Source organism: Podarcis erhardii (assembly GCF_964252035.2).
Source record: "Podarcis erhardii genome assembly, chromosome: 8".
Classification (NCBI taxonomy): domain Eukaryota; kingdom Metazoa; phylum Chordata; class Lepidosauria; order Squamata; family Lacertidae; genus Podarcis; species Podarcis erhardii.
Window position 1 is genome coordinate 16,690,434 of NC_138499.1, and position 10,930 is coordinate 16,701,363.

General features: G+C 44.8%; 1 protein-coding gene across 3 annotated transcripts in view; it reads left to right on the top strand.

Moving 5' to 3' along the window:
* The window catches only part of SAMD12 (sterile alpha motif domain containing 12), a 210,556-nt gene extending 199,914 nt beyond the window's left edge, over nt 1-10,642 (top strand). For all 3 annotated transcript variants that reach the window (XM_081874859.1, XM_081874857.1, XM_081874858.1), the window contains one exon: nt 5,863-10,642. In XM_081874859.1, the coding sequence (XP_081730985.1) occupies nt 5,863-5,885 (23 nt within the window). In that variant the 3' untranslated portion in view covers nt 5,886-10,642. The remainder of the gene's footprint in view (nt 1-5,862) is intronic.
* Nucleotides 10,643-10,930: the final 288 nt, after the last annotated feature.

The following is a 10,930-nucleotide window of genomic DNA, read 5'->3' on the forward strand; positions in this document are numbered from 1 at the left end:
CCCCCCCCCTCAAATGTAATAGTCCCAGAACAGCTTAAAGGGATTGGGCACATTGGAAGTAAATATCTCAGTGACATTTTGTGAATGGTGTGAAGTTGACTGGGGATAAAAGGAGCCTTCATTTATACGCCGGTTCTCCGTTCTTTGTCATGCTCATAAAAGTTAAAACGGAGTAAAAGCCTTAACATGTGTAATAAAGTAATGTTCTGCCTTAAAGATTGCACGGCCCGTTCTCCGTGCCAGAAAATGCTATTTGCTGCAATGTGTTTGCTGAGCAGAAAAGGACTTTTAACGCACGTGGAGGCAAAAGTCAGCAATTTTTCCAAAGGCTGCAAAGGAATTAAAACACCTCGCCCAGAAGACCCAGCCATCAATATAATAAACCACCAAGGCAAGGCTGTCTCCCTCTTTCCTGGTGGTTCATAAGCACCAAAAGGCAAATGAACTGAGAGCTGAATTTAATGTTCAGCCTCTCAAAGAGACACTGTCACTCAGTGTCACCTTTTTAAAAATGCTGACAAATGTTTCGGCACAGGGGTTGTGTACCTTGCAACTTCAGAGGTTTGCCGCTGAGCCTTTGGACAGGTACCCCTGAGATCTTTTCCACTTCCAGAATCTGAAGGAAGGAACCAAGTCGTCTCTGCAGCAAACCTTGACTTCAGCAAAGTTCATGAACCACCATGTTAGTGCATATTCAAATGTACAGTTTACTTGAAAGTTGCACTCTTTGATCTCCAGAGTTGCTTTGATGCCTCTGCAGACCTCCCAGCAAGCTAGGCTTCCTTATTCCTTGCAGTGGGGATGTGTGTGAAGAATTCCTCCTCCTAGAGGAAAGGGGGAAGACTTTTTTAATGGGAACTGTGTAGGGCCAGGAATATGCAGAGCTGCTGCCACACTACCCGATACCATACCCTCCAATATTTCTTCGATGAATATAGGGACATCTTATATTTTTATTTTTATTTTTATACCCTGCACACCTAACTGTGTTGCCCCAGCCACTCTGGGCAGCTTCCAACATATATAAAAACATAATCAAACACACAAAGAAACACAGAGCTCCTTCTGTCACTCTTTTCTGCCTAATCTGTGTAAAACTGCCAAAGGTTTGTCCCTCTGTAAAACACACACACACACACACCTCTTAGAACAAGGCTGTGGGGTTTGTTTGGTTGTTGTTGTTGTTGTTGTTGTTGTTTTAAAAGCAGGGATGATGAGAATTTTGAGTCTGGTGTTGCTCTAATTACCTGTGGACGCATGCGTGCCGTTTACTGGAATATATTTTGGATTAGTCCTTTTTTTTTCTGCAATCCAGTTGAGTCTCATAGAGCAGCTGCAATAGCCTCTGACTAATTGGCTTTACCAAAGGCTACCTGCTGAGAGCATCTGCCAGGACTTCCATTCTCCCCAAAATGCTTCATCTCAGAATTGCATGCTGTATGTTTTGATCATCTGGCCTCAGAAACAAAAAAATCCATATTGATATCTCTTTTTAAAGAAGAAGAAGAAGAAGAAGAAGAAGAAGATTTGATATCGTACTCATTCCCCCCCAAAAAAGTGTCCTGGACTTCCGGCGAGGCAAAATGGTGAGGACTGCCAGCACCAACTGTGCTGCTTTGCTGGTCCCCGTGCCGCCAACACTGCCATGATCGGGGGGGACGGACGACAACAGTGGGTGCCCAATGCAATAACCAGAGAGGTTGCGCAGAGCTCCCAGGCCCCCCCCCCCATGGCCTTAACCCCACCACCCCACCAACATCCCAGCGGAGGCCCAGAGGCCTCCGGAGCCAAGCAGAAAACAAAAGGCAAAAAAGGAGCTCAAAGAACAGCCCTGCCAAATATACAACACACTACAAACCTCACCTAAACCCACACACCACAAATTGACAACCCTGCAAGGACAACAACTGCCAAATGAAGCACCCAAAATCCACCTCAAACCAGTGGACTGGTGAACCCCCCCCCCCTTCATCCCTCCTGCCAAGATCATAATGACCACTCACATTATACAGAGCTTAAAACCCATCTACTCTCAACAGTGAGAAGCCTCATAGCCAGACACTGGAGAGACCTGTCAGGAGTAAACATGGACCAATGGTATCAAATTGTGTGGGAAATGGCCTTACCCTGCGCAGGGCAAAACCACAGGTTAGGCATAATTTCAGGTGATCAGATCTTTGGTCCAGGGTTTCAGGCAGAGGACATTCCCAGTCCTCCTAAAGATGACAAGGATCAAACCTGTGACCTTCTGCATGCAAAGGAGATGCTCCAACACTGAGCCATGTCACTTCCCGTACAAAACTTCCTGGCTATAGGCCCGGCTGTGAAAATGTTGCTGCAGTCCTTTGGAAGTGCAGAAAAGCCCTTCAAATGTGACATTAGCCATCGATTTCAGGTTCCTAAGGACCTCGACTTTCTTTTTAAAACAATGTAGAGCAGCTTTATGGCCCCTTATTATTGTGGAGATATGCTTCAAAGTGCCTGGCCAGCGCTTGAAGAAATTTCAGAATCCAGAAGGGAGGCTGGATAAGATCTCCGCAGGTCAGGGGGCAAGGCCTGGCATTGCTCTTTGCCCAGTTCCATGGCGAATGGGAGCAGATCAAATTACAGAAAATAAGCAGGCATGTGCAAAGTTCATCCATTTGCATGATTTATACGTTGGCAGAATTTGGATTTTTAAAATAGAACCCCCAGTTAGTTTGGCGGAGACTTTGACGTGTGCATGAGTGTGAATTTTAAAGCGTTGCCTACGCAGTTCCTGATTATTGCTGCCCCCGAAACCCCTCCATCCTTGATCCGGCCTGGAGGACAGAATGAACCAGAGGCTCTTGTTGTTTTGTTTTCATACTGCTTTTCCCATCAAGTAGCTGAGCTGTTCAAAACCACCTTTGAACTGGTGTACCGTTGATGCCACTTATCAGTGGATTGCTTTGTTAGAACGTTGTGCAATAAATAAAAAAATACATGCAGCAATGTCCGGATTTGTACACAGGGGGCCAGGCTTGGAAATTCTATTTGCTGGCAATGTGACCTCAATACAGGAAGCTTAGAGCAGTAAACTCCTCCTGACATTCCACTGTTCAGTGAAAATCAGAATCAAATGCAGCCTTAACCTTAATGTGACCCACGGGAAATTACTGGAACCCGGAGCCATCCTTGCCTTTGCCCTGTCTCATCCGTAGCTTCTTGGCAAAAATACGCTAGCTTCCAACAGTAATTCTCTTGCGGAGCATCTGTTTGCTGGCTGCCAGCCATGGCTCTTCGGGTGTATATTTTATTTATAAGCGATCTTATCAGGAGTCGAGTACATGTAGAACACCTATATGCAAGGTGTCTAATTACAAGTCGTTGGGGGCTTTGCTCTATTTTGGCAGGACATGGGGACGTTTGCAGGATCAAAGTGAAGGGTCCCTGTTTAAGGTCCTACTACGAATTGGCAGCTTCCCTCTCTTCGGCCATCATCTAAAATGCCTGCCAATTAATAGCATGCCTCTTTGTTGATAGCATGCCTCTTCGCTGAGCTTTGTAAAAATAAGAATAAGCGTCAAGACGTAACAAGCCAAATACTCAGAATATTGGCACTCTGAATGAGCATTAAACTTGCTTGTTCCTCATCATTTGGGATCCTTATATTTTGTTGAAAATTCTACACACATTTTGCAGATTATTCTAAGACAGAGCTCCTTCCAGAAGACATGAAAAGTCTTGATACTGAAGGGGGTGCTTGATATTCTTTGGCCAAATCAGTTTTTCCTGAGCAGTGTCTCTTTAAGAGCTGGGATACTCCATGCTCCATTGTGTCCTGATCAGGGATTTATCACCAGATTTTGCTGTGATAGCGTTAGCCCTTCATTAAAGATCAACCCTGCAAGAATTCATCCTGTGAATTCGCAGTTTCGCTTCTTATCCAAGTGTACACAACTTGTGAGTTGAGCTTTTTAAGCTTCCATATAAACACAAGGGGGGAAAGTTGGGCTGAACTTCACGAGAAAAGGAACCACAGAGAAAACAGAGTTACCTATAAAATGCTCAAAATGTTGTTGTTGTTTAGTCGTTTAGTTGTGTCCGACTCTTCATGACCCCATGGACCAGAGCACGCCAGGCACTCCTGTCTTCCACTGCCTCCCACAGTTTGGTCAGGCTCATGTTTGTAGCTTCGAGAACACTGTCCAACCATCTCATCCTCTGTTGTCCCCTTCTCCTTGTGCCCTCAATCTTTCCCAACATCAGGGTCTTTTCCAGGGAGTCTTCTCTTCTCATGAGGTGGCCGGAGGGTGAACTTGGGAAATTCTGTACGCAGAGCAGAAGCTCTGCTACTGACCTTCTCTCTCACACACTCATTCTCTCACACAAACAATCCTGGATTTCCCTTCTGGCTGGAGAAAGGCAGATCCTTATCCAACCCAGCAGGGACAGCAAATCCCTTTGAAAGCAGAGGTTGTGCTGGCGACAGGCCTAGAGCAGATCTTCTTTGGAGAAGAAGCATCCCGGCTGCAGAGTTCATAAAAACTAAAAAGAAAAAAGATTGGGCTAGTACCCTGTTGAAGCAATTATCAGTTGATGACTCATGTAAGTTTTAATCTGCTAATTAGTAGACCAAATATGCATACTTAGCATATGACTAAAGCAGTTGCTTTGGTGGTGGGACGTTCCTGAGGGAGGTGGCTAAGTTATGCATGTGCACTGCATGGCCCAGGAATAGGGAAACTGGACCTCCAAAATGTCGCTGGACTACAACCCCCATCATTGCTGGCCATCAGCTAGGCTGGCTGGGGCTGGTGGGAGTTGGAGTCCAGCATCTGGAATGCTAAGTGTGCATATTTGGTCCACTAATTAGCAGATTAAAACTTTTATGAGTCACCAACTGATAATGGCTTTAATAATTGCTTCAGGTGAGAGTTCCCAAAGATGGTTGGTTGTTTTTTTCCAAGTGCTTGCTTTTGCCTGGTGCACTTTTTTGACTCTTAAGTGCACTTTGACTTTTGACTTGATCAAAGTTGGTTGCACTTTTTGACTTTTAAGTCGTATGGTTTCCATTGAACTGGCTAAATGTCTCACCTGCGGATGCCTGCGATTGACCTTCTGCATGCAAGGCAGATTCTCCACGACTGAGTTGTGGCTCCTCCCCAGCCAAATGTGGCCATCAACTAACTTTGGGGTACAATGTAATAATAATAATAATAATTATTATTATTTATTTATACCCCGCCCATCTGGCTTTCAACAAAGTATAAACAGGGCTGCCTTCAGATGTCTTCTAAAAGTCTGGTAGTTGTTCTTCTCTTTGACATCTGGTGGGAGGGCGTTCCACAGGGCGGGTGCCACCACCGAGAAGGCCCTCTGCCTGGTTCCCTGTAACTTGGCTTCTCGCAGTGAGGGAACCGCCAGAAGGCCCTCGGCACTGGACCTCAGTATCTGGGCAGAACAATGGGGGTGGAGGTGCTCCTTCAGGTATACTGGACCGAGGCCATTTAGGGCTTTAAAGGTCAGCACCAACACTTTGAATTGTGCTCAGTAGGAAGGGTTGGATGCAGGGGGGAAATGGTCCCAGGTGATTATCTGAAGGTTCATGAGAGGGCACCAGTTTGCTGATGCTCAGCAGGTCTGGGTCTGGTCAGTGAGTGAGTTGATGGGAGACCTCCTGGCTGCCTCGTGTGTCCTGCCTTGGATTCCAGGCAGGTGGAATGCAAATGCAGGAATATAAAATAAAGCAAATATATGCCTGGGCACGCTTTGCTTTAGCAGTTGTGTGATTTGTGTAATGTAGCCTTGACCTTTTGTTTCAGCCGCGATGTGTTGTAATTGCCTGTCTTTGAGCTAAGCATCTACTTACGGCCTGTCTGTTGTTGTTGTTTTTAACAGCCTCGGCAGAGAGCTCTTCGTAAACCGTTGCCAGCCTCTGAAGCTGCCGCCCTGCCAGATGATTCCGAAATGAACTTTTTTCTCCACGAGAAATCAAACAGAAATACGGCATGAAGCGATGGCACTGCCAAAAGAAGACCGCTCTCGAGAACTGGAGGAGTAGCCAAAGCCCAACCCGTCTCGACAGCGGGATAAAACATGAAGAATCTTCGTTTGCTCGGGGGATTGAAATAACGGTGCTGACTTTCTCCGGCTTGTCATCGGTGGACGCTTTATGCTGGAAAACCTGCTTCTGATACTCATCACTGTGCATAAACTCCGTGTTCCCATCAGGGAACTCTCTGACCTTCACTAAAAGTTCTGGGTTTGGGGATTCCGTTTTAGGTTTTTTGGGGGGGAGGGGTGGTTCTTTAGCATGACAATACTGGATTATATTATGTATGCAGACGGCATGATGTTTATGGGATGGGTTGGGCGGGACGTTCCATCTCTGCGAACTCACTGGAAATGTTCACAGTTATCCTTGCTCCCTGATAGGAATGTCGGCATATCCTGTATGTGTTAGTGATGCAGCTGAATGGTAAATTCCATCCTGTGGTATCAGCATTCCATACGTGATCTCCACACACATGTTCTCACGGATTTGGTTGTGCTGTGGGAAACTTTCTGAGGACACATCTGTTAAAAATGAGTTTCATGGATCTCCCTTTCACTAGGATTGTACCTTAAGTCTAGCTCATGATTTGCATCCTTCACCGATTCCTGCAAGTTTGGTCTGGTAACTTGTCTGGATGTTGTTAGGCTATTTTGACACTTTACTTATAGAAGTAGTAGAATGAGAGCACGTACATTTCTTTGCTGCACTAATTCCTCCCACCACCACCACCCCCCCCAAAAAAATGACAAGTAAGACTCTGTTGTTTTGATGCATGTTCAATAATAGAGGGGAAGAAAATAATCTCAGATTAAAAAAAGATTGCTCTCTCGTTGCAAGAACCCCTTGTTTTTGATGATGAAGACAGCTGTATCATTGTAAAAACAGTGAGGCAATTCCCGAAGCATCCTCATCACACTGGGTGAAAGCATCTTTTCCTTTCTCTTTATCCTTATGGGGTTTTTATTTCAAAATATATGCATTGTTTTCCAGGGTGACCTCTGAAAAACCTGCATTCATCTGCAGCAAAAGCCAGCTGTACAGAGTACTGATTGGCTAGTGCATGGAACGCCATGAACACCACCTGACCACCCGCTTTTTCTCCCTGGAAACTGGATGCTCGCCAGTTTTTAACAGGAGAAAAATGGGAAAAAGTGAACCTAGAGATGAATACACTTACATATGCTATTTTATAATAAAATATATCCCCCCAAAAAAAACAACAACAACAACCCCACACTCTTTGGAAACAGGACTAATTGCTTGATCCAGGGCTTGACTTGTAGGTGAGGAAGTTCTTGAGACCACTGTTTAAACGTTATGTCTGTCTTCACCATTAGAAGCAATTTGTGCCGATGGTCAAGAGTAAGAATACTTGGGGGACAGGGAAATGACTACCTTACCCTTTTTGTTTTTAGGTACATGGAGAAATTTTGCAGATTATGATGTTGCAAGTTTAGGAATGAAGACTGCAGTTATTTATAGGATGGTAAAATTAACCACCAATCACTTCCAAGTCTCTTTGGAGGACTGAAGCTTTCAGTAAAGCAGAGCTTTCGCAAATGTCTTCCTGAGCAGGTCAGTCCAGTGACATTTTCTTCCTTTGACCAGCTCAGTCCCTGGGCTTCACACCTTCCTCCCATCATATGTGCCATATTGTCCTCAGGTCTCTCTTGGGTTAGCCTGATAACTCACTTGCAGTAGAGTAAGCCAAAATCCCAAAGGCCACAGATATTTTGGAATTCTTCAATAGAGTGTCAAGGAGCCATCAATTGAACTATGTTCTGTTTTGAATCAGAGCTGTCCCTTTTTCAGCTTAAGCCTCTTGCTGTTATAAAAGGCTGTCTTACTAGCAAAACTGTTTACTTTCAACATAACTGTAGCTGGCTCGAGACTGTTGCATCTGCACTGAACTTAGCTCAGCACCGTTCGCTTTCTACGTTGCCAAAGCAGAGCGGCTTAATTTCCATCCATAAAAGTGCTTTCCATCACGTTTCCTATTGGAAACAAAACTTTCAGTAGTGAAAGATAATGGTAGCATCCATAGGAAACCCGAAGGTCTAGATCCTTCTAGACCCTAAATCAAGAGATAGGAGCTCTGCAATTGATCTCTCTTTCTCCCACCTGATAGACTGTTACACTTACCGAGTGACTTTGAATATATATGAACTTCCATGTAATTCATACGTTGAACCTTGTCAATCCTACAAGTTGCACCTTAAGAAACCAGCTGTTCTATGAGCACACATGGATCTTGAACTCCTCACCTCTTTTCCTTCTTGTGATCACTTGCGATTTACACTTGTAATCACTTGCCATTGGCAGCCCAGATGCAACAATGACTTGTCGACTGGGCAGCCTTCACAAAAGAACCCAAGAAACTCAGCATCTACGCATTTGCTAAATCAAGACTGGCCATCTCAGCATAGCCTTACGGCAGTTGTGTTAAATTGCTATGGCTGACCTGCTTTGAGGAAGAAATCAAAACCCATATGGATTTAGTAAGCATCTCACTTTGTCCTGGTCAAGCACTTGTATCAAATTGCCAATGTTTTCTCAATCTGGCCCTTGAAGCTTGACCATACTTCTGTTATTAGGCTTCTTCGTTTGCGATTTTCCACACATATGATTTAGTGTGTTCTGCTACCTGGAGGAAAGAGTCTTTCTGAATAAAAATCATGTCCCAAGCATCTGCATTGTTGTGGAGGGGGAGTGGTTTGCAATGCTTTGTGATGTCCATGCAGAAAGTTCACATTCTGGTATTTCAAGCCAATTCCGACTGCTTTTCTGGTGCTGTGGCATTGTTCCTGTCTGCTGAGCTTGACAGCAGCTGCTGGTTTAGAGGTGTAAAAACATGACATGAAAGTTCCCTAGAAAAGGGACAGGTGTGTTTTGCGGAAGTAGTTGAAGGCCACGGGTGGCCTTCAACTAAGTTTTACTCATGGTCAACCCACTGAAACGAATGAACGCTGGGTCCATTAAGTTCAGTGAGTCTAGTCTGAGTAAAAGGCAGTTGACTACCACCCCGGGACAATGTGGTTGAACTTGGCTCTTCCATAAAAATAATCAGTTGCCCTTTGTGTTATACAATACAGTCGCTGATACTAACTCCTGTGTGGGACCATGTCTACAACCAGTGCCTCAGATTATTATTGACTAGTGATGAACCTACTTCTGTGTGTGCTGAGGGGAGCTAACTAGTTTCCTTGCGCACTCTCTCAGCACTTTCCTCTTCCACCAGCAGCTGTTCGTTGCGTGTACAGCCTTCGAGCATTATCAGACTCCCTTGGTAATCCATGTGTAGACCCTCAATGAAGTGTTACTGTAAAAACAGAAGAAGAAGAAGAGTCCTGATAGATCAGACCCAAAGACCCATCTTTGGTCCAGCATTTGGTTTCTAACTCTGACCAGCCCGTCACCTCTAGAAGCTCAGGGTGTGAAGGCCTCCTTCATTGTTTGTCTCCAGCATCAGGAATTTAATTAATTGACCACCCTGATCTGTCGTCCTTTCCCCTCAGGGTTAGATGGGTTGGTTTCTGAATCCTGTATGAAATAATTACAAAAAGGAGAGAAAAGGCATTTGCAGGCTCAACGTGCAGAGAACATCCTTTGCAAGATTTCCCCTTAGTGAAGCTCCTCTCTGGACCCTTTCCAACATGTCAACATCTGCCATGCCCCTCACTGAACTTCGGGTGATATTTAGCTAGGTTTTGCACAGAGTAGTCCCATTTAAATGAATGGACCAAATTTAATCGAATACCACCCATAGGTCTCTAGCTGTCATCTCCTTGCAGCGATTTTCCGATTTTGTATCTTGAGGAACTCTTTACGTGTTGACTTGCGTGCTGAAGACACCTACCATTAAATCCTTGTGTGTTGCAACAATGGTGCATGTTCTCAGTCCATGCGGGGCACTGGCTGGGCCTGTTAGGTCTCATCATGGGCCCTTGTGATTTGAGGAAGCACAGCCAATAACTGAGTGGCAGTGTCAGCTAAGCTGTTTTTCAGGAAATTGTGCCTGCCATTGTTGACCCATCTCATTAACCTCCTGAGGAACACCAGGGGAACTTAAAAGCACAGTTTGAAGTTACATCTTCCTCATAAGCTTCCTCTTCTGTTTTGTGGTGATTAAAAAAAATATATATTCCAGGATGATTTCCAATAACGAAAAAATACGTGAGCTGTTATGTATTGTTATATAGGCCTAGAAACTAAATGTGTTCTCAGGTATTACCATTACCCAAAGATGAGGGTAAGCACTGGGTAACCAATATAACGGCTGCCATTTTGTTTCTGTTTGAGGGGTATACCCACAAGTCTTTGCCATACTTGCTTCCATTCCACAGTCACCATTGTTGGCCTGACTGTCCGTAGTGACACCTTGGGGCACAGACCAGCCAAAAGGACCTTCAAACTCTTCTCCTCAGCTGGGCCCTTTGGGTTTCAATCAACTGTTCTCATTCCAGTCCTCTAAAATGACAATTGGAAAGTATGTTTCTGTTGCTCATGTTACCTCCGAGGTCTTGGGCAAGGTGGAATTCATTCTGAGATTTGGTCTGGGCAGAAAAGCCCTCATTTGCAAAATGACCATGAGATCCAAATAAAGGTCTGATCAAGTACAATGTATACATGCTTATCCCTGGCATAATTGTCATTATTTTGTGGTGCTTTTACTTGAGGGTGGGGAGGTAAGGAAGTTTCAGGGTGCTGTCATCAGCTCCTGGCTGGTTGTCCAGGAAAGTATAAAGATAAGGAAAGGTTTCTTACTGTCCTGATTTATTTCAGTATTTACAGAGAGAGGCTATAGAACCCAGCCTCTTGGAGAATGGCGTTATCCCGAGTGAATCTCCACACACACACACCCCGTCTCTTCCACTTCCTCATTCGTCACTTCTATGGCTGCTGCTACATGCC